Source organism: Orycteropus afer, unplaced genomic scaffold, assembly GCF_000298275.1.
Source record: "Orycteropus afer afer isolate SDZICR_OR568_19922 unplaced genomic scaffold, OryAfe1.0 scaffold00067, whole genome shotgun sequence".
NCBI classification, from domain to species: Eukaryota; Metazoa; Chordata; class Mammalia; order Tubulidentata; family Orycteropodidae; genus Orycteropus; species Orycteropus afer.
In genome coordinates this window covers 6274864-6294145 of record NW_006921654.1, presented here as the reverse complement: position 1 = coordinate 6294145, position 19282 = coordinate 6274864, and the positions used below count along the sequence as shown (strand labels likewise).

Here is a 19282-nt window from a genome sequence, read left to right as displayed (position 1 = left end):
GAACTTCATATATGAGATAGGAGATACACATGTTGTACCCAGGAAGCTGTTGCACTTGCTACATCTGGTTATGTCCGTGCTGTCTCATTCTCTGATCCAGATTTCTGAACTCTATTATAACCTTACAGGACCATGAATGTACATGCACTCTGATGTCGCCCAAGTGCATGTTGTGCAGCACACACCTGGACAGTGCCAGACCTTTCTTCCAACATGCCTCTTAGTAGACTCAAACCTTTGACTTTTGGGTTAGAGGACACCATCCAGGGAACATATACATTAGTTATCTTTCATCAAAGCAGAACAACAGTTTGGGGCCAATTAATCAGTCATTAATAAATGTTCCTTAATTTCTGCTCAGAAGCTCTGGTAGCATAGTGCCTAAGGCACTTGCTAATCAGAAAGCTGGTGGTTCAAACCCACCAGCCACTCCTCAGAAAGAAGGTTGGGCAATCTACTTCCATAGTGATACCGCCTTGGAAACCCAAGGAGGGGTTGCTATCAGTCAAGTCTGACTCGACGGCACATAACGACAACAACAATTTCTGCTCAGACACTAAGGAGACAAGAAAATGCAACCTGTATTGAAGGTCTATCCTGTTATTTCTCCAATGCAGAGTCAATCTTTCAAGAAGGAACTAGGAGCCCCAGAATTCTACTCCAATTTCTAGAGAATTCTCCATCTGTGAGAACTGAACCATACAGAATTATTTTCACTTCAAATGAATTATTTAACACAAGTCACCATAACAGAATGAAATGTCCTATTCACTGGAAATTTATGAACAGGGCTTTTCCTTTACCATTTTTCTACAAAACTATCTACAGAACAAGACAGACTCCTTAAGTAGAGGTGGTGGAGGGAAGAGAAAACTGGAAGTTAATCTATTCCAGGGCTCAGATGAAGATGATAAGTGACTGGGCACCATTTTGTTCTATTATACATAAGATTACCATGGGTCAGAGCCAACTCAACAGGGAGCTAATGACAACAAACTGAGAAATCTCATGTCTCTTTGGAGCCAATCTGTTTCTGGGCACTAGATGGCACCATTGACCAATCTCATGTCTTGGAAAGAGAAATGTGTGGTTGCCAGTTCAGGACAGAATCAGGAACCTCCCCCTCAGTTGCCTTCCACCACTACTGCTTTGGCTACAAAAATCTAGGCAAATTTTAAAGGAATTTGGACAGTGCCTAAGGCATTTCACTGCTAACCAGAAGACTTGTGGTTCACACTGTAAGCCACTCCATGGAAGGAAGATGGGACAATCTACCTCCGTAAAGATTTACTGCCTCAAACCCAATGGGGGTCATTATGAGTTGGAATCAACTCAGTGGCAGTGAGTTTTTTGTTTTTGTTTTTTTTTTGATGGGTAAGAAAGTTTGGGTCAAGTTGCCACTCTTCCATCCTTGCTTCTGCTCTGGAGGTGGACAAAAGAAGTGTTTTCTGCCTTCAGATAGCTCATGCTTTGATTTTCCTCACTGCTGGTACCACTCCAGGTTTGTTTAAGGACGCTTGTCAGTGGTGTGCTGGTAAATGTACAACAACCTGTTCTCAAAAAAGGAGCGAGGAGCTGGTATGTAGCCTTTGCCATTTTCCCTGGTGTAAACACTCCCACCATGGTTTATATCAAGTTACCAACATGAGCTGGGAAGAAATGCATAGTAGGACAACATTATATATAGTATTTCCACCAAAGAGGTAGAGCAGACAAAAATAACCTGATAGTGAAATATAAAAAAATAATTACGATGCAGTATGTTTTGAATACTTAGACCTTTTAAGTTACTTAGTTGTGAGTTTATACAATTTAACTTCTAACGTGGCTGTGTTTGGTCCACAGCTCACAAAATTCCTGAAAAGTCAACAACTGGCTATTCAAACTGGCTCCCAGGCCTCCAGCGAGTGCTCCCAGTGCCTCCACATTCTCCAGTCCTGTTTTCATGACCATTGCCCTCGTGCTGATGTCCTAATCCCCAAAACCACTAATGAAAGTCACTCCCATTTTATTTTTCTTATTTCTGTTTACTTCAAGGAAACTTTGCAAGACTTGGATTCATTAAAACTAGGCCTCTTCACCCAGTGCAAATACTTATAGGTAACAAATCTTTGTAAAATGCTTGGGGAACTCTCCAGAAGAGGGTGCTGGTTGATTGCATGATGTTTCCATTTTTGAAGACCTCAGTTGACCACAGGACAACTGCTATTGAGCTACATCAGAATCAGCTGTGATGCTTGGTAAACACTTAGTCCTGCCCTACGCCTGACCTGCTAAATTACGATGTCTGGGAATCTGTTTTTAATACACTCTCCAAATGGTTCATACAGAAGTGAGAACCACTGTTGACGTTTCAATAGAGCTACTTCACAACATGCCTTTCTTCTCCCTAACTGAGCGCCCTGGCAATCTCTGTATATACACTACAGCTACAGCCTGGTCAATGGTAACATTTGCCTAAGCTTTTAAACAAAATAACCAATCACGTATTAGGCCCTCTTTTCTTCATTTCCAATCCTGAGTTCATCTTCAGCTTTTACCCCTCATCATGTAAACAGTCACTTTTTTCCCATCTCAGATACATACACACACAGCATCTCCCATGGTGGCCCATTCTTTCAGGCTAATTTATTGCTGTCATGGCATCACCTACCCTGCTGCTCACCCTATAATTACACAGAAAATGACCTCGAAACTATCCTGAGAGATTGGACATGACTCTTGCCAACAAGGTTTGGGTGAAGGCCCAGGCAAGCACTAATGACATCCCATGGCAGAGGGCCACATTCCCAGCTAGGCTGGACCCAAGGCCACCAAGACCACCACTGCTGCCAGACAAATGATACAGCCTATAGGCTGGGAGCAGGGATTAAAATTACTACTTCCCAGTATTTTCTTTCCCTAAGAAAAGGAAGAAGAGTGATTGATACTGGTACCTCTCTGCCTGTATTCCTGGTTACTGGTATTTTTAAATCTGCAGATAATCTGTGTGTCATTCATACCAACCAGGGCCACATTTGGGACCCAGAGCATATAGAACAGATGCCAATCCAAGGACATTTAATTTGATCTAGGATGATGTCTTAATTATCTATTGCTGCATAAGCAAATTCCCACAAGTCTTAGCAACTTAGAACACACTGACTACCCCACAGTGTCTGGGCGGCCGGTGCCCAGTCACAGCTTAGCTGGGTCTTCTGCTCAGGGTTACTCACAAGTCTGTCATCGAGGTGTTGACCAGACTATCATCACTTCAAGGCTCCACTAGGAAAGCATCTGGCTTCAAGCTCACATGGCTGTTAGCAGGATTTAACTCCTCATGTGCTGTTGGACTGAGGGCCTCAGTTCCATGCTGGCTGCTGACTTGAAACTGCCCCTAGTTCCTTGACATGTGGGCCCCTCCAACATGGCAGCTTCTGTGCTCATCAAAGTGTCCAAGCCAAGAAGGCAAATAGAGTCAGCTAACAACCAGCCATCATCCTTCATAATCTAAATCACATAAGTGACATCCCATCACCTTTGCTGATTTTCTGTTTAGCAAGTTGTTAGCCCAGCCCATACTCAAGGGCAGAGGGTTATACCTCAAGGGTGTGAATACCAAAAGGGGCTCATTGGGGGCCATCTTAGAAGTCTGCCTACCGCAGACAGGAGCAAGAGTTCATTGCGGCAACCAACAACAGGCTACGGTGGGTTTTTCCTTTTTTTTTTTTAATTTCTGTGTCTAATTAATGTCTTAGAATGAAGACAGTGGAACAGACAGAAGTAAAACTTGTTATAAAACATTATAAACAGGACTACCTAATGACACCATCATCTTTGAAGTTAACAAATGAAACCCCTCAAAGCTCAGAAGACATCCAGAGACTAGAAGAACTGAGTCCACGCTCTTGGGATGGGGTGGGGTAGATCACAGTAGGCTTTCTCTTGGCTGATTAGCAAAACCTCAATTCTGACATGTGTTTCTCTTTTCTCCCTCCCAAGTCCCATTACATTGACTATAAAAGAATTCCTGTTTTGCTGTAGCCATTTGGCCCAGTTTCAGTAGTAATATCTGAAATCCTTAGATTTCATGGGGTGAAGTGTAGGGAAATGAACTAAGGTAATAACTTTTGGCACTGTGATGGTTAGTTTTGTGTCAGCTTGACTAGCCTATGGTACTCAGTTATTTATTCAAACTGTGATCTAGGTGTTGCTTTGAAGGTTGTGTACACGTGACTAACATCTACAATCACCTGACTTTAACGGAGATTATCCTAGATAAGTGAGGTGGGCCTCATCCAATCAGTTGAGTGCCTTAAGAGTAAAATGTAGTTTTCCAGACAAGAAGAAATTCTGCCTTGAGACTGCAGTGTCAGCTCCTCCTGGCCTGCTCTGAGGATTTCGGGTTTTCCAGCTCCGATACCCATCTCTCACTGGAGACTGTGTGTCGCTGTGATGCTGCACAGGTTTCAGCAGAGCTTCTAGACTAAGACCAGAAAGAAAGGTCTGGTGATCTACTTCTGAAAAATCAGCCAATGGGGACCCTGTGGATCACAATGGTCTGGTCCTCATCACATCCTGGGGGTGGTGCAGGACCGGGCAGCCTTTCAGTCCTTTGGGCACAGTCACCACGAGGTGGAGGCCAGCTCTCTGGCAGCTGACCGATAAGCACATACAGCAGTTCCTTAAAATAATCTATAGATGTGACGCTGGGTAAACCTGCTGCAAAAGATTTCTTTCAAGTTTAAAAATACAAAGATGTCACCTTGATGACTAAGGTGTATTTGACCCAAGCCACAGCCTTTTCAGTTGCCTCTTATGAATGTGAAAGCTGGATAAGAAAAAAGGAAGACAGAAGAGTTACTGATGTGTTCACATGGTAGTGCTGGCAAAGAATACTGCACACACTATAGACTGCTAACAGAGCAACACATCAGTCTTGGAAGAAATACAACCAGAACACCACTTAGAAATGAGGATGGCGCGATTACTTGGGACACATCATCAGCAAAGACCAGTAGCTAAAAAAGGGTATCCTGCCTGGTAGAGGGCAAGCAGGCAGTGAAAATGAGGGAAATCCTCAATGAGATGGGCTGTCACAACAGGACAGTGGACTGACACAGCACTGATCGTGGAGGTGGCACAGGCCTGGGCCATGTTTCGTTGTTCTACATACGGTCACCGTGAGAGCCAACGCAGGGGCAACTAACAACATACATATATGCACACGTAATGTATGTACATAAACAGGTATACACGTACACACACACAGATAGATACTCAGGAACCAGGCCAGCCTTTACATGGAAGCACACAGATCTTCAGTCTAAGTTTTCTGGAAAGGTGACATGAACCCCAAAGTGAAAGGGCAGCAGTAGAACAAGAGCTGAGCTTTCCACATTTGCTGGGGTCTGACTTCATGTGAAGAGTCTCCCTGGCACTTGGGAGCCCCATTAGGGGCTCTGAGGCCCAAACGTACTCATATTTGCTCATTTCCAAAACCATTTTCTATCTTTGGCTAATTACATCAGGAACTTATTATAATGTTTAAGAGGTGGAGGGCTCTTCCTGCTAATCTAATGTTACTTAAAACACTTCAGAGGAAGGAAGAAAAAAAGGAGGACATAAGAAAGGCAAAGAAAGGCCATTCGAAACCTTAGCTAAGGACTGCAAGGAAGAAATCATCGTACTGTGCTCTTCAGCTCTGGAGTAAATTTGCGTAATGATGACAATGTAAACATTCTCGTTGCTTTTCCACTTAAACCTTTTTACGAAAAGATGGTGAAAATTTCATCATGGTTACAGAACGTAAATGTTAAAACAGCAACAATAACTATGATGATGGAAAAATGAAAGGGCAGATTATCTGCCCAAGAATGAGAAATGGAAAAGGTAAAAGAGAGCAGAAAAGATGGGTGGGAGATGTGAAAAAGAATCCAAAAGAAACCAACATTAGTTGCCTCCATGAGGGGATGAGAGTGGCTGAGGAACAAAAAAGCGCAGGAGGCCTTTCACTGCAGACCTTTGTATCTCTGAATTTTAGAAACTTTAAATTTTTAAAACGGAGGGTGTAATCAGCAATCAACTCCCAGGAGGCATTAGTGCAAGAGCAGCACTCACAAAGCGGTGAAATGCCTGTGAGGATGAGACAGACGTATGAAAGAAGCACCACAGCAGGAAACACTGTGCAGAATTTGATGAAGAAGGTCTACATGGATGGATGTGGAAAGAGTCCCCGGTATCTCACCTAATGAAACAAGCCAGATGTTCAACATGGTATGTCAAAAAATACTATACACACACACACACTTATGTGTGTACTCTAAATTGTCTGGAAAGATCATAGCAAACTGTGAACGGTGGTTACTTCTGGTGTTATGGGTGGGAGAACAATTTCCACATGTGGTACCATGTGTGGACTTTTTTCAGTCTAGTACTGCCCTGTCAAATGAAGGAGTGAATTCAGCTGAAATGCTTCAGGGAAGGGCCTTCTGAGTAGCTCTGCCTCCCAAGTAGCCCAACCAGGACAAGGGCTCATCTGTGATAATTACTTCCATGTCAAATGCATCACATCCCAGCATCATGGTCATCTGTCCCATCTCTAAACCCTCAGCTGTCAAAAAAAAAAAAAAAAGGTGGGTGGCAAGCCCCTGTGTGACTAGGAGCTCAAGATCAGGGAGTCCTCCTATCACCACGGAGGTTCTGACACCTCAGTAAATGCTTCGTGAACGTGTGACTGCCCAACACCATCCACACAAGCTGGTTCCTGAAGCCCATCCAACCCAGAGCGGCAGCAGTTCATGCTCTGCTCCCCACAGCAACTGCTCAAAGAAACACTAGCCTGGCCAGGGGAGCAGAGGGCTCCGAAAAGGTGCAGGGAGATAGCTGACCCAGGACTGAAGCTGGTGATGCCTGGATGATCTCTCAGCCGCCAACCCCTCATCTGGAGTGGCTTGGTTAATGATACATACCCCTCTCAAAACCAGCAAGTTACCGAACTTCTGCCTCTCCCAGGGCCTGGAGGACCTACTGGGCCCAGAGGCCTGGAAGGGCAGTGACTGGAGACATCCACACCAACACCACCCACACCTGCTGATTGTTTATTGCACAAGAAACTGGCAATACCGAGGTGCAGGGGCAGGCATTACAAAACCACCTGGTGACCAACCCAGTGCTACCAAAGGGCACTCCATACAGACACTGCTGTTATATACACATATGTACACACACACACAGACTCTCTGAACACCCGTGAGCCTGTTGCATGCAAACCTTGCACAGCAGCTCCCAGCCCAACCTGCGTGACATAGTGTGCTGTGTGCTGGAATGCTGCAGCGAATCAGCGAACTGAAGGGGAGGAGAAAGGCTGAGCTGAAGGAAGCTGGGCCACTCCAATCAGCGCATAAGCACGGAAGGCACCTGACTGAGCCTCTGTGCTCCCGGGGACAGGCCGAGGATCTGGGACAGTAAGCCGTTCCATAGAAGGATCGCCACAAGCAGGAGGAGGGCCTGCTGTGGGGTCCTGAACAATCAGGCGCTGTGACCCTGGGGCCCTGGCCAGGGAGTGCTGCAACCAACACCTACACCAGCATCCCGGCAGAGTAAGGCCACCTTCCAGGGTTCAGTGCATCCCAGAATGCCTGTGTCAGAGGCTGGCAGGACTCCAGAGCTCAAATCAGACGACTTACAGCGACTGTGAGCCCTTCAGCTGGTTTTCAACTCTTGGCAGACAAACACACTTGAGGCTGGCTGGGACACACTTCACTCTAAACAGAGCTTATGGGCCTGCTGGGAACTCCAGGGGCCCATCTGCCCAGTTGCTTGGGGCTGCCTGAGTGTCTTTCTCTAGCAAAGGGAATTCTTGTCTGTTGTAGGTGGCAAGGTTGGGGGGTGGCATTCATTACACTGACCCTTTTCCTCTCTGTCAGGTAACAGGCCACTGTGACACTAAACTGCCGGGCCAGGCCTGCCTGAGCCCACAGACCTGATGAGCAGCTTCCCACAGGAGCAGCTGTGTAGGAAACTCTTGGATTCAAAGGGCTACCTGGGTCCTTCAAGGTCCCAGGCACACCTTGTGTGCCAGCTCCTGACAGAAAGTGACAGCAGCACACCAAAACAAAACAAAGCAGCCCCCCACACAAAATGCTTCAAGTTTATGTAGAAAAGAAAGAAGTCAGTCGGGGGGAGTTCATTGTTTCCACCCCAGGGAGACCCAGGCAGCCTGTGCAGCCATTACTTGCTTCACACGAGCCAATTGGCCCACACTGGTGGGGAGGGCCCTCGCTGCTCTGCCTGTCTGACCGGGGAGCCCTGTGAGGAAGGGAAGCCAAGGCCCAGGGGTCACAAGACCTTCACTTTATACAGATGTCTGGAAAATTCTATCGCAAACAAAACCTTTACTGGCAAAGAACCTTGGCTTCCTCAGCCCCGACCAGCCACCCCAAGAGCCTAACCCCCTCCTGGCACAACCACCCTGTGAGACTAGGGTTCGTGCTTCAGCCCATTGGGCCGGGCACCTGCCCTTCCACACACACTCATGCCTAGGGCTGGTCTTCAGGAGAGGGTGGGAGCGCTTTGCAGACAGGGTCAGCCCTCCGGTCTTTGCAATGGATAGTGGGGCCAAGGGTGACTAGTGGGCTTTCTTCCAGACTGCCACCAGTGGGTGCATGAGGGGTGGGAAGCAGGGCCTCCTGGGGTCAGGCTCTGCTGCCACCAACATGATGACAGTGCAGTCACCATTAGAGTCACCATCCTGCGGGGCCTCCTGAGGGCTGCACGGCCAGCGGCCTCTTGGGCAGGGAGGACTCGTGACTGCAGGTGTGCTGGGGGGCAGGAGGGGCGGCCCGAGTCACTCCTGCCCGAAGCCCTCAGTCTCCTCAATGGCATACAGCAGCTTCTCTTTCAGCTGTTCGTAGCTCTTGTACGGCGGGAGGTCCAGACGGTTGAAGCTGTGGACACAGAACAGCATGGGCAGCACAGGGCTGGTCAGGGCCCTAGGAGCCCTACCCCACCATCCTCAACTCTGGCGCAATCAGAAGGGCTGGCTGGCTAGCCAGAAGGGTCAGGGCTCTAGGGGTCCAACTACGCCAGGCCTTCACACTTTAAGTTCCTGGGTCATGGAGGAGGGCCAAGGGGGCTGAGGAGGGGACAGGGCAGCTGGGGAGATGGGGTTCAGTCATGGTCCACTGCAGTGGAAGTATTTCAGTATTTAATACCTGGTATGGCTGTGAGGGTGCTTAACTGCAGCAAAGATTCCTAGCACACCAAAGGCTAAGGCAGAGATACCCCCGTACATCACAGCTCCTCTCCACCACAGAGCCACACACTCGCTTTCCAGTCGAGGCCCCACAGCTAGCCCACCACGGACTGCCCTTGGGGCTCATGTAGACTTTCAGGTTCCCGGTCCCCTCCCACAAAAAACTAGCACACTCACCACGTGTGGCTTCTGGGCAGCCAGGTTTCCTTGCCAACCTTGTCAATGCAAAACTTCTGTGGTCCATTGCTACCTGTTAACCAAAGAAACATGTACCACATGTCAACAAGAGTGTTCTCTCCTAATGCAGGGCTCTCTGGCTCCACCCACAGACAGGCTCAGCAGGGCTGTGGGGGGCACAGCTCTTCCCCCACCCTCACCAGCCTATTCTCTAGGGGGACACTAGCATGCACCCTGTTTGAGCTATCCTCATCCTCCCACACACCACCCCAGGGTGAGGGAGGGGAAGCATACCAATGAGTTCAGCAAATCCCCCAACAGGCAGGCGGCATGTTCCAGTAACAAACTGCAGCAACCGGATTCTTTTCTCATTGTCCATCTCCTTCACCACCTACAATTCGGCAAGTCACACCCTGGCAGGGGCCGCTCAAGCCCAGGCCCTTGGCCCTGACACAGCCCCTCCGAACGGCCACTGCAGCTGGAGACTGTGGTGCCCCACCCTGAGCCTGCATGCAGGTGGGGCCTCTCTCACGGTGCTGAGAACACAAAGCCCAGCTACCAACCAGAAAACTCCAAATTCACTTCCTCTAAGATGTTGTTTTATAGGTCAGTTACACTTGTCCACAGGACAGCTCTTTATCTCAGGGACGCCTCAGGCCAGAAAATCTCTTCCCATCTAAGTTCTGATTTGAAAAATACACTAAGGACAAGAGCGACTGCTTAGCAGTTGTTAGCTGCTGTTGAGTTGGCTCCCGGCCACCCCATGCGCCGTGGAACGAACGCTGACCCAGACCGCGCCCTCACGCCTGGCTGTGGACGAGGCTGCTGTGATCCACAGGGTTTGAAATGGCTGACTTTTGGGAATGGATCTCCAGGCCTTTCTTCCTACTGTCTCCATCTGAAAACTACGCTGAAGCTTATTCCACATCAGAGCAACACCAAGCCACGGCTGACAGGCAGGTGGTGGCCACATGAAATGTGCTGGCTGGGAATCAACCAAGTCTCCTGCACGAGAGGCAGCAATTTACCACTGGACCACCAACACACCCGCTTAACGCGAGGAGGGATTCTTCGTGGGGAGATGAGTTAGAGTTACAGAGTGGTAATAGTTGTGTAACACTGTGAATGTATTCAAAGTCACTGAAATGCACACCTTGAAATTAACACAGTGAATTTTACGTGATGTGAATGTTGCCTCAACATCACCACAACCAAAAAATATACGACCATGAAGGATATCTGTGCTAGGGTTATCCTGTCTCGTGTGCTGCACATACTTCACAGCAACAAAACTACACACACAACAGAATTAGTTCACTACACCCACAGTGCTGAGCTCCTTCCATTGTTCCGGAGCCAGGCAGAAACTCAGCCATCCCACCTGGAAGGCAATCGTTTGGCTGATGGGAGCATTACTTCCTGCCTTTCTGGTGCTAGCCCCTTCCCCACCCCGTGCACCCCCAGAGGTTAGAGCCAGTCCAGGGCTGGCCACAATCCAGCTGCAGCAGACTCCGTTCTTTCTAAGGTTCAGTTTATCATCACCTTTTGCAAGTTGGAAGGAGTCCTGGTGGTGCAGGGATTAAGACCTGGCTGCTAACCAGAATGCCAGTGGATTTAATCTACCAGCTACTCCACGGAAGAAAGATGAGGCCGTCTATTTCTGTAAAGATGTACAGCCTTGGAAACCCCACGGGGGCAGTTCTACTCTGTCCTGTAGGGTTACTATGAGTTGGAATCCACTTGATGGCCATGAGTTTTTGCAAGTTAGGGGAGGCAAGTAGAGTATGAGAGGCAGGGAAGTGACAGCACAAGGCACCTTGAGGCTGAGGCCTCACTTTCTCTGGCCACTGCTCTAAAACGTCGCTGCTGAAACCTCTGCCCCAACCCCAGCAGGAATGTGCCCCACACCCACCTGCCAGAACCACTGGATCTGCTTGCTGTTCTTGGTGTAGTGCCGGTAGATGGTGTTCTTCTGCCAGTCACTCATGTCTATCTCCTGCATGCCGCACAGCATCAGCTACGAGGGGAGGCACGTGAGCAACGCGGCACCAGGCCTCCGCCACCGAGGAGGGCCTCGGCCCAGACCCAGACCTCAGCCCTCCCCTCAACTAGCAAACGAAACAGTCCCAAACATTTTCAACTACTGTTGCCAGAAAGTAGTAATGCTATGGATAAAACAAGTCCTCGCTTGCTTGAACACAGACCCCCCCTTCAAACCAAGGGACCTGGGAGGGGTGGGTGCTGATGACCCAGATTCAAACTATCTGCCCTGCTGCCTTTGGTTCTGATCAAGTTTGGGAGTTAACCAGTGAGCTTCTCTGGGTACACACTGAAGACATCAAGGAGATCATCCCCAAGTAGGGGTCAACCCCTAACCAGCTTGGACACTCACCTCCAGCTCTTTCTCATCAAAGTAGCGTAACCACTCCAGGGGGGCCACCTCATTGAAGCCATCCAGGAAGGCTTTGGTCTGCTCTTCCACACCTCGGGTGAAGCGCCAGTCAGTCAGCAGCCTAAAACCAAAGACCAGCCATCGGTGGGACTTACTACCTGACTGCGTGTCTATTTTCACAGGGGCGATGAATCAGCGAAGAGTCAATTTCCGGTACATTTAGATCCAGATGTACAACCTTTAGAACCTTACAGTAATCCACAGATGAAGGGATAAGTGGGATGTGGTATGTCCATACATACAGTGGAATACTGCTCAGTCACAATAAGAAACAAAGTGCAGTTGTGTGCCACGACATGGATGAATGCTGCAAACATCATGCTGAGTGAAAGGACAAATATTGTATGATCTCACTAACATGAAGTAAGTAAATATACAGAACCCAGGGTTTGCTGGTAATGGGAAGGAAGGGATAAGGGGGAGTCTCTGCTTAGGGGACACTGAGTTTATGGTGGTTGTTACTGTTGTTGTTATGTGCCGCTGAGTAGGACCCGACTCATAGCTACCCCTCCCTGGGCTTTGAGGTGGTATCACTACAGAAGTAGATTGTCCAACCTTTCTTCCAAGGAGTGGCTGGTGGGTTTGAACTGCCAGCCTTCTGTTTAGCAGTCAAGTGCCTTAGGCACTACACTACCAGAGCTCCTTATGAGTTTATGGTAATGGTGGTGAAATGATTTGGAAAAAGACAGTGAGAATGGTTATACAACTAAAGAATGTAATCAAATTTCTGAGTTCTATATATAGAAACTGTTGGGCTGGTGTGTGTTTTGTTATATATATATTTCACAATAAAATTAAAACCAAACTCACAGTAGTCTGGAGACACCTGAGTCTTTGAAATCAATATCTGCACCATCCCCACTACCACCACCATCCACTTCCACCTCCACTGCCGCCATCCACCCCCTCCACCGCTGCCATCTCTTCTACTACTGCCATCACTGACTGAACTTCAGAGATCTGTGCAAGTGTGAGGATTGAAAGGCTAGACTAAGAGACCTGAAGTATGTGCATGAGAGAAACTGTACACATGAGACACACAGGACACAAAAATCTTCTCAGTTTACTTAGGAGAAAGAAGGTAGAGACATCTAAGTTTTATGCTTCTTCAGAGAAATTCAACTGGCAGTCTTGAATTCTACCCAGTGGAAATGATGGTTGAACCAGAGCAACCAGGAGCTAGTAAGAAAGCTCCCTGGGTTGTCCAACCCTCATAGTCACGTGGCTGGCCACTGACAGCTACACACGGCAGAAACAAAAATAGGAGGTGCTTGCTGTCCCTCTGGGCAACATGTGGGGGGCTGGCTGAAGAGGATCCCTCAGCCACAGAGTAGGAAACCCTTTCTCGGTGACCCACTATGTCTCACAGTACTTCCCCAGCCCTGCCTCTGGTACTGTACTCCCCCACCCTTGAGACTTACATGATATACTCTTCCTTGTTCTCCTCTGTGACTCGGATACTCTCACCCCCTTCCTTCAGTTCATGGGTTGTCACCTTGCCCAGGATCTCCATGTCCTGGATGAAGTACAGCTCCAGACCACATTCTTCCAGGTTGTTTTCTCTGAGGGCAGCAGAGACCAAGAGGGGTGATTTCTATCTTAGAAGATATCTTCCCTAAATCCTATGCCATCACTCACTTTTTGTGCCCATGAAACACCCAAGAGCTCTCAGGTGGCCTAGAATCCTGAGCAATGGCACAGGATGTCTTCCTGATATGAGGAGAGAATTCCAGAGTTGGCCTGTAAGGAAACCTAGAAGGTGCTCATCCACAAGCATTTATCAAGGCTGGGTAAGAGAACAATAGTCTACTCTGACAGAGACAAGAAAGGCCACTGGTGCCTACTCCCCAACGAGACTTTCCTCTCAACTACTGGGCACAGAAAGCCACTCACTTGATCCAGACAATGGAGTTGTAGAATTCAGGATCGATGGACTCCAGGTCTTTCAGGGTTGGTCTCTTGTTGAGCATCCGTTTATAGAAAGGGAGGGTGAAGCCAGTGTCAATGAACTTTCCATGGTACAGAGCCTGAAGAAGGAAGAGACATGGCAGACTTTGTCCCTCCCAGGACACTATCCAATGCAGACTCTTGGATGCTCTTAATCCAGGCCCTATGACTGTGATAGGACCTGAGCATCTGGATACTTCAGGGGCCCACAGGGAAGTAAGCACCACTCTTTTTCCTGACTTGGACCCTAAATGGACTCATCCTACCATTCAGACCAAGGGACTGAGCAGAGCCCACCTGCTTAAGAAGCATCTCCATCTGCTGCCTGCCCAGCACACCTCTAGGCTGGTCTGTTGAGTGGAGAGCTGCCCTGTGCTCACAGGGGACATTTGTTCAAACAGCTCCAGGTGGCAGCCCTGACTCACTGGCTCTCAGAGCTGGAGGCACAGGCAGCCAAAAATAATGCAGACACCATAGACAGTGAGAGCTGGCGAGCCAGCGATGAGTAATAGTCTAGGGTTTTACTGGTCCGTCCTATCAGCTGCTGGGCCGGGCGGGTCTCTGGACCTGGGAAGAATGTACCCACTTCCTGAGCCCAGAAGCCTGGCCAAGAACTTCCAGACGATGGGGAAAGGACATATTTAGTCATGGGCTCTTGGGGCCCTCGGGTTCCTCAGAGGGGAGCAGGGCTGAGCACTCAGCAAGTCACAGGAAGAAGCAAAGGAAAGTTAGCACTGAAGAAGTTCAAACTACCATATATGACAGCTGGACTGTTGGGCTGCCATGGGCTCACTCTTGTCCATCCCAGTTCTCCACATAAAAGGCACTCCACGCTGATGCACGTAATGTGAGCCCCAGCCTTTTCCATATCCACACAGTCTCCCCTTTCTAGTAAATACAGATACTGCAACTCCCTTCCCCACCCCACACCTAACTTCTGACGGATGCCTCCTACACCCGGCACCAGCCAGTTTACTAGGGCTCTGTTCTAAGCTAGTGCTGTTTCCAAATCCCCTTCCAGAGGGCCTTAGTGTCTTAATCAAACGTTCCTAAGCACGCCCACCAGTAAGCTCATGACAGATGGTGGCACTCCCCAGACAGGCAGCAAGTCTGTGGTTACGGTTTCACTTGGTCCCATCATCTAATGCCCTGAATAGGATGCACATTTACTGTTAAGTCCTATTTTCCAGGAACCCTTGACAAATCCTACGAAATCAACACACAAAGCCCCCCTCTCAACACCCCTGGGTAGCCACTGAGAAAGCGCTGTCTTCTCAGAAGTCTTCCTAGCCTTCTATATTTTTACAGTTGGGAGTTCTCTGAGGACGAGGTGAGCATCCGAGTGATAGGGGCGGTTGCTGTGCTGCCATTGGCTGCTCAGTGTCCAGGGCCTGGCTTCCTCAACTGAGACCTTGCTGGAAATCTCAGAGGAGATATGGGTTCCTGACTCCCCCATGTACACTTCACCAGGGGAGAAGTGATGAAGGAAGCCCTGGGATTAGGAGGGCACCAGTCCTCTTACCATGGCGATGAATCTGCCAATGAAGCGGAAGTAGGTGAGGTGGTCGGGGTTGATGGAGGATGCAGGGTTGATCTGTAGACAGTAATTGTTCTTGCCGGCATATTCAAACAAACAGTACATGGGGTTGAGCACCTCGTGGGACAGGAGGAAGAACCACTCTCTGCGAGGGAAGAGAGAAAAAACAGGAATAATGGACCCTTCCCTGCACCCCTGCACAGGAGCTGTGACTCTCCTCTGCCTGTTTCTCAGGTAGCCCGGAGACACATGACCTCGGGAGTCATGCCCCACCAGGATCAGCAGCTGGGTTGACTGTATGCACAGGTAGTCAGTGAACAGGGCGGGGTCAGATCTAGGGTGAACCAGAACAATGGTACATGAGAATGATGCTCAGGGAGACCTGTGTGTGTGCTGCTCCCAGATGGTGCCGTCCAAGAGTTTACAGGACAATGTCCTGAGCTTCTAATGGCAAAGCAGCTCCTTGTACCCTACCATGCCCTGCTGTGTAGGCTGTACACTGCACAAGGCCCTACATAGAAGTATCTCAGACTGGCACATTTATTACAGCAATTTTCCTGCAAATGGTAATCTTTTCCTGGTAAACTCAGGATATCATGACCACTTTCCAACAGATGACAGTGTCCTTGGGGAGGGGCACCAAGGTGCTAATCCTGAACTTTGCAAAGGTCCTCCATGAGCAGCGGCCACCCTGCTTCCCCTGTGCCTGAGCAGGCAGCGTCATGTGGACACACGAGGACACGTTCCCTACTCCTGGTCTGGAGACTCTGAACGCCACGCTGCTTCTAGGCGGTAAACCTCTGTCCCACCAGCTCTACCCCAGCGGTCACTCCCTTCACACCCAAGGCCCTTGCACGCCCCTCCCCTCGGTGCCGTTCCTCCATGCATGCATCGGAACCACACCCACGCCTTAGCACTATGTGCACCCTAGGGACAAGCCTCAGGGCTTGAGCCAAACCAGCAGGAGGACGTCCCCAGGGGACCAGTCCCTGCTGCTGGGCTGTCTGTGGCCGGGCAGACGAGGAGTCCTTCGATGCAGAGGGTGCCCCGGTATCCTGTCCGTGGTTCTACCCTGTGGTAGAACAGCATGACGTAACCTACCATAGGGTAAAACCACTGGCAGGACACAGAGAGAGAGACACACACAGAGGGCGGGAGCCACACCAGAAGCCCACAAGCAGAGCCTGGAGAGAAGGTCACCACGGAGAAAAAGAAAAATCAATCCACGGGGGCAACACAACCAGCAGACAGAGAACCAGAGCCAGTTTACCCGGCACCAAGCGAGAAGCCATCCCCACACCGTGAGAAGTCAGCGGACTGAGAGTCACCGCCGGCCCAGATGCTGCTCCTCTCTGCCAGGGCCCTTCTGCCCCATTGTCCAAGGCAGCATGTTTTCAGTCTGTGCACTCTTACAGGTGGACTGAAGCGAGGCCAAGACAGTGCTTTTGGGCTCCTTTTATGATTATGTTTTCACTTTACTGACCATGTGCATACGACATGCAGCCTAGTACTGACCAAGGCCTTTAAACTGTCACATAGCTTATACATGTCAGGTACATGCTGTGCCATGCTGACTTCATGTGCCCAGCTGCCTCGAGAAACCCGAGGTCGACTTTACTGGACAACCACACAGCACTGACAGCCAGCCCCTGCATCCCGGGCAGCTGCACTGCTGCTGAAGTACACAGACGGTCACATGTGGGTTGATAAAGAGCCTTGGCCCTGAGCCCCTCCCTCAGGGATCCCCAGAGTCACCATGATCAGGTCAGTTAAGCCTCACCCAGCAGGGGCCCTGCTCCAGCACCCATTCTGACGATCCATACAGACTGTCGGTGTTTTAGATGCCACTGCAATGCCTGGTCTCAAGGTGCAGGGGCAGCGGGAGAACCCTGACAACGAATCTGAGTGAGGAGGGGCTGCTGTCTGGCCATGGGCCCCACCGCCAGGGGCAGAGGGGGCAGCACGCCCTGCGAGGGCGCCTGCGCTCACCTGGCGATGCCTCCGTAGTCCAGGCCTTCCTCGCCACGCATGATGATGTACAGCCGGCGGCGCAGGTCATAGGGTTTCATGTTCATGATCTGGGGAGACAGAGTCTCATGGGTGGCCTGGCACCCACATTCCCACAGCAGGCTCCATCAGGGGGCGGGAAGGGACGGGGGACAACAGGGCGTCTCGAGGCCCTAAGGCCTACCGTCCAGCAGAGACACCAAGGCCCAGGCTTAGGAAACTCTGCCTGTGAGTTTAACAGGCCACATCACAGAAGATGGGGTGGTAGAAGGAGGGCTTTTCATTCCTCTCTTACCTGCTGGAAAGAATCCTCAAAAAGAGTCTGCCTGGAGACACTGATCTTCACATGGCTGGGCAGAGCATTTGACTGAAAAGGATAAACAAAACGCCTCAAAGCAGGGCTTCAGTGATAATCACTCCATTTGGCCTCCTGTCCGAACAACAGGCATCACCAGCTCCTTTGTCTGTAGAGCGAGAGCTGGCACCCCAGGGACAGAGGCAGCTTCCTTAAGCCCTGCCTTCTCTTAAAAATAGACTGAGACCACCTTGGACAAGAGCTCAGGATCAGAAGAATGACGGGCCTTCACCTACACCTGACGTCCCGGTCCCTGCTACTGGATCGTGCTGTAACAACTCACGAACCCCACCTGCCGCGGAGGGCCCCGCAACCAGAACTCACATGGCAGAGGAAGCGGAACTGGTGATACTTCCACCGAAAACTTCGGTCGTAGGCACCAGGGGAGCCCTGCTTCGTCCTGGAAAGAGCAGAAATGTTCTGGAATCACGTGCTGCCTCAAAAACTAGTGGTTTCTTGTTGTGAGCCCTATGGAAAGCTGATGCTGTGTCAACTTGAAGACGAGTGCATCAGAGAAGGGCAGTGACTGCCATTAACATCCTCTGCAGATCTGAAGGGTGAAAGCAAACACTAGAAATAAACGCAGCCCTGGTGCTTTCTGAGAAATAACGCGAGTGCTGCTCTGAACCAACAGGACTGCACCCTCCTCTCCAATCCCATTACCGTGGCCTCGTATTTGGTCACCAGAGGGCAGTGAGGAGCTGCAGCAGACACAGGCAAGCCACCCCAAAGCCTGCACCACCAGCCTGTGGCCCTGGAACACACGGCGCAGAAGTAGCTGTGCTGACAGACACCGATGTCGCCCAGGGAAGGCCCTTACCCAGATTCAAACCCTGGACGAGGATCCTTAAAGGTGGTGGTACGTGTGTTGTGGTCCACGAAGTATCGCACCCCCTCACTGGTGTATTTCATCTCCCACCCTGGGGGCAGAGCTGGCTCCTGGATCATCCTGGAAGCACAGGAGGGGGAGGGGTTAAGGACCAGGAGGCCAGGTCCTCAGTGCCCTGCACGCACAGGGCCAGGTTCAGCGGGGCCCATGCGCTGGCACAACTCAGGTCATGAGGACATTTCTGCAGCCCACAAGTCACTTATTATCCCAAGGCCAAAGAACCAGCCCTGCTGGATGGCACTGGCCTGCATGACCATCAGCAACACTGCGACACCAAGTACCCACACCGTGTCTCAGGGGTAGAGGAGCCCTCAAATTTGGGGGCTCAAATGATGGGCAGCCTGAACAATGAGTACAGAGACTAGGGCCACCCTCTGTGTCGATTTAAGGAGCAGTTTTCAAGCTCTCCTTGGGTCCACATTATCATGAGTGTCTCGGGCACTTGTGTGTGGCTAACAGGCCACTCCTAGCCCTCCCTGCAACCCAGGTCCTCACCCCTGGGTCCGAGGGTCCTCCCACTGGGTAGTGCGGGTGTTATGGTTCACGTAATACACTCGTCCATTGTCCTGCCTCTTCTCTGCCAGGGGAAGGGGAAGAAAGGAAAACAGTTAGACACAACCACAGGTAGCACGTGTCCTCGCCCCGCCGGTCCCCACCTCCTGGAAGCGGGCTCTGAATTTCTG

At 50.2% G+C, this 19282-nt stretch overlaps 1 protein-coding gene across 1 annotated transcript in view; it reads right to left on the bottom strand.

Moving 5' to 3' along the window:
• Nucleotides 1-8827: 8827 nt before the first annotated feature.
• The window catches only part of WWP2 (WW domain containing E3 ubiquitin protein ligase 2), a 151986-nt gene continuing 141531 nt past the window's right edge, over nucleotides 8828-19282 (bottom strand). The window contains exons 11-23 of the mRNA XM_007940315.2: nucleotides 19095-19176; nucleotides 18531-18659; nucleotides 18035-18110; nucleotides 17651-17722; nucleotides 17338-17426; nucleotides 15334-15493; nucleotides 13758-13891; nucleotides 13286-13426; nucleotides 11805-11925; nucleotides 11325-11429; nucleotides 9707-9803; nucleotides 9413-9485; nucleotides 8828-8927 (exon numbers count right to left, since the gene is read on the bottom strand). Coding sequence (XP_007938506.1) covers nucleotides 8828-8927; nucleotides 9413-9485; nucleotides 9707-9803; nucleotides 11325-11429; nucleotides 11805-11925; nucleotides 13286-13426; nucleotides 13758-13891; nucleotides 15334-15493; nucleotides 17338-17426; nucleotides 17651-17722; nucleotides 18035-18110; nucleotides 18531-18659; nucleotides 19095-19176 — 1379 coding nt within the window. The remainder of the gene's footprint in view (nucleotides 8928-9412; nucleotides 9486-9706; nucleotides 9804-11324; nucleotides 11430-11804; nucleotides 11926-13285; nucleotides 13427-13757; nucleotides 13892-15333; nucleotides 15494-17337; nucleotides 17427-17650; nucleotides 17723-18034; nucleotides 18111-18530; nucleotides 18660-19094; nucleotides 19177-19282) is intronic.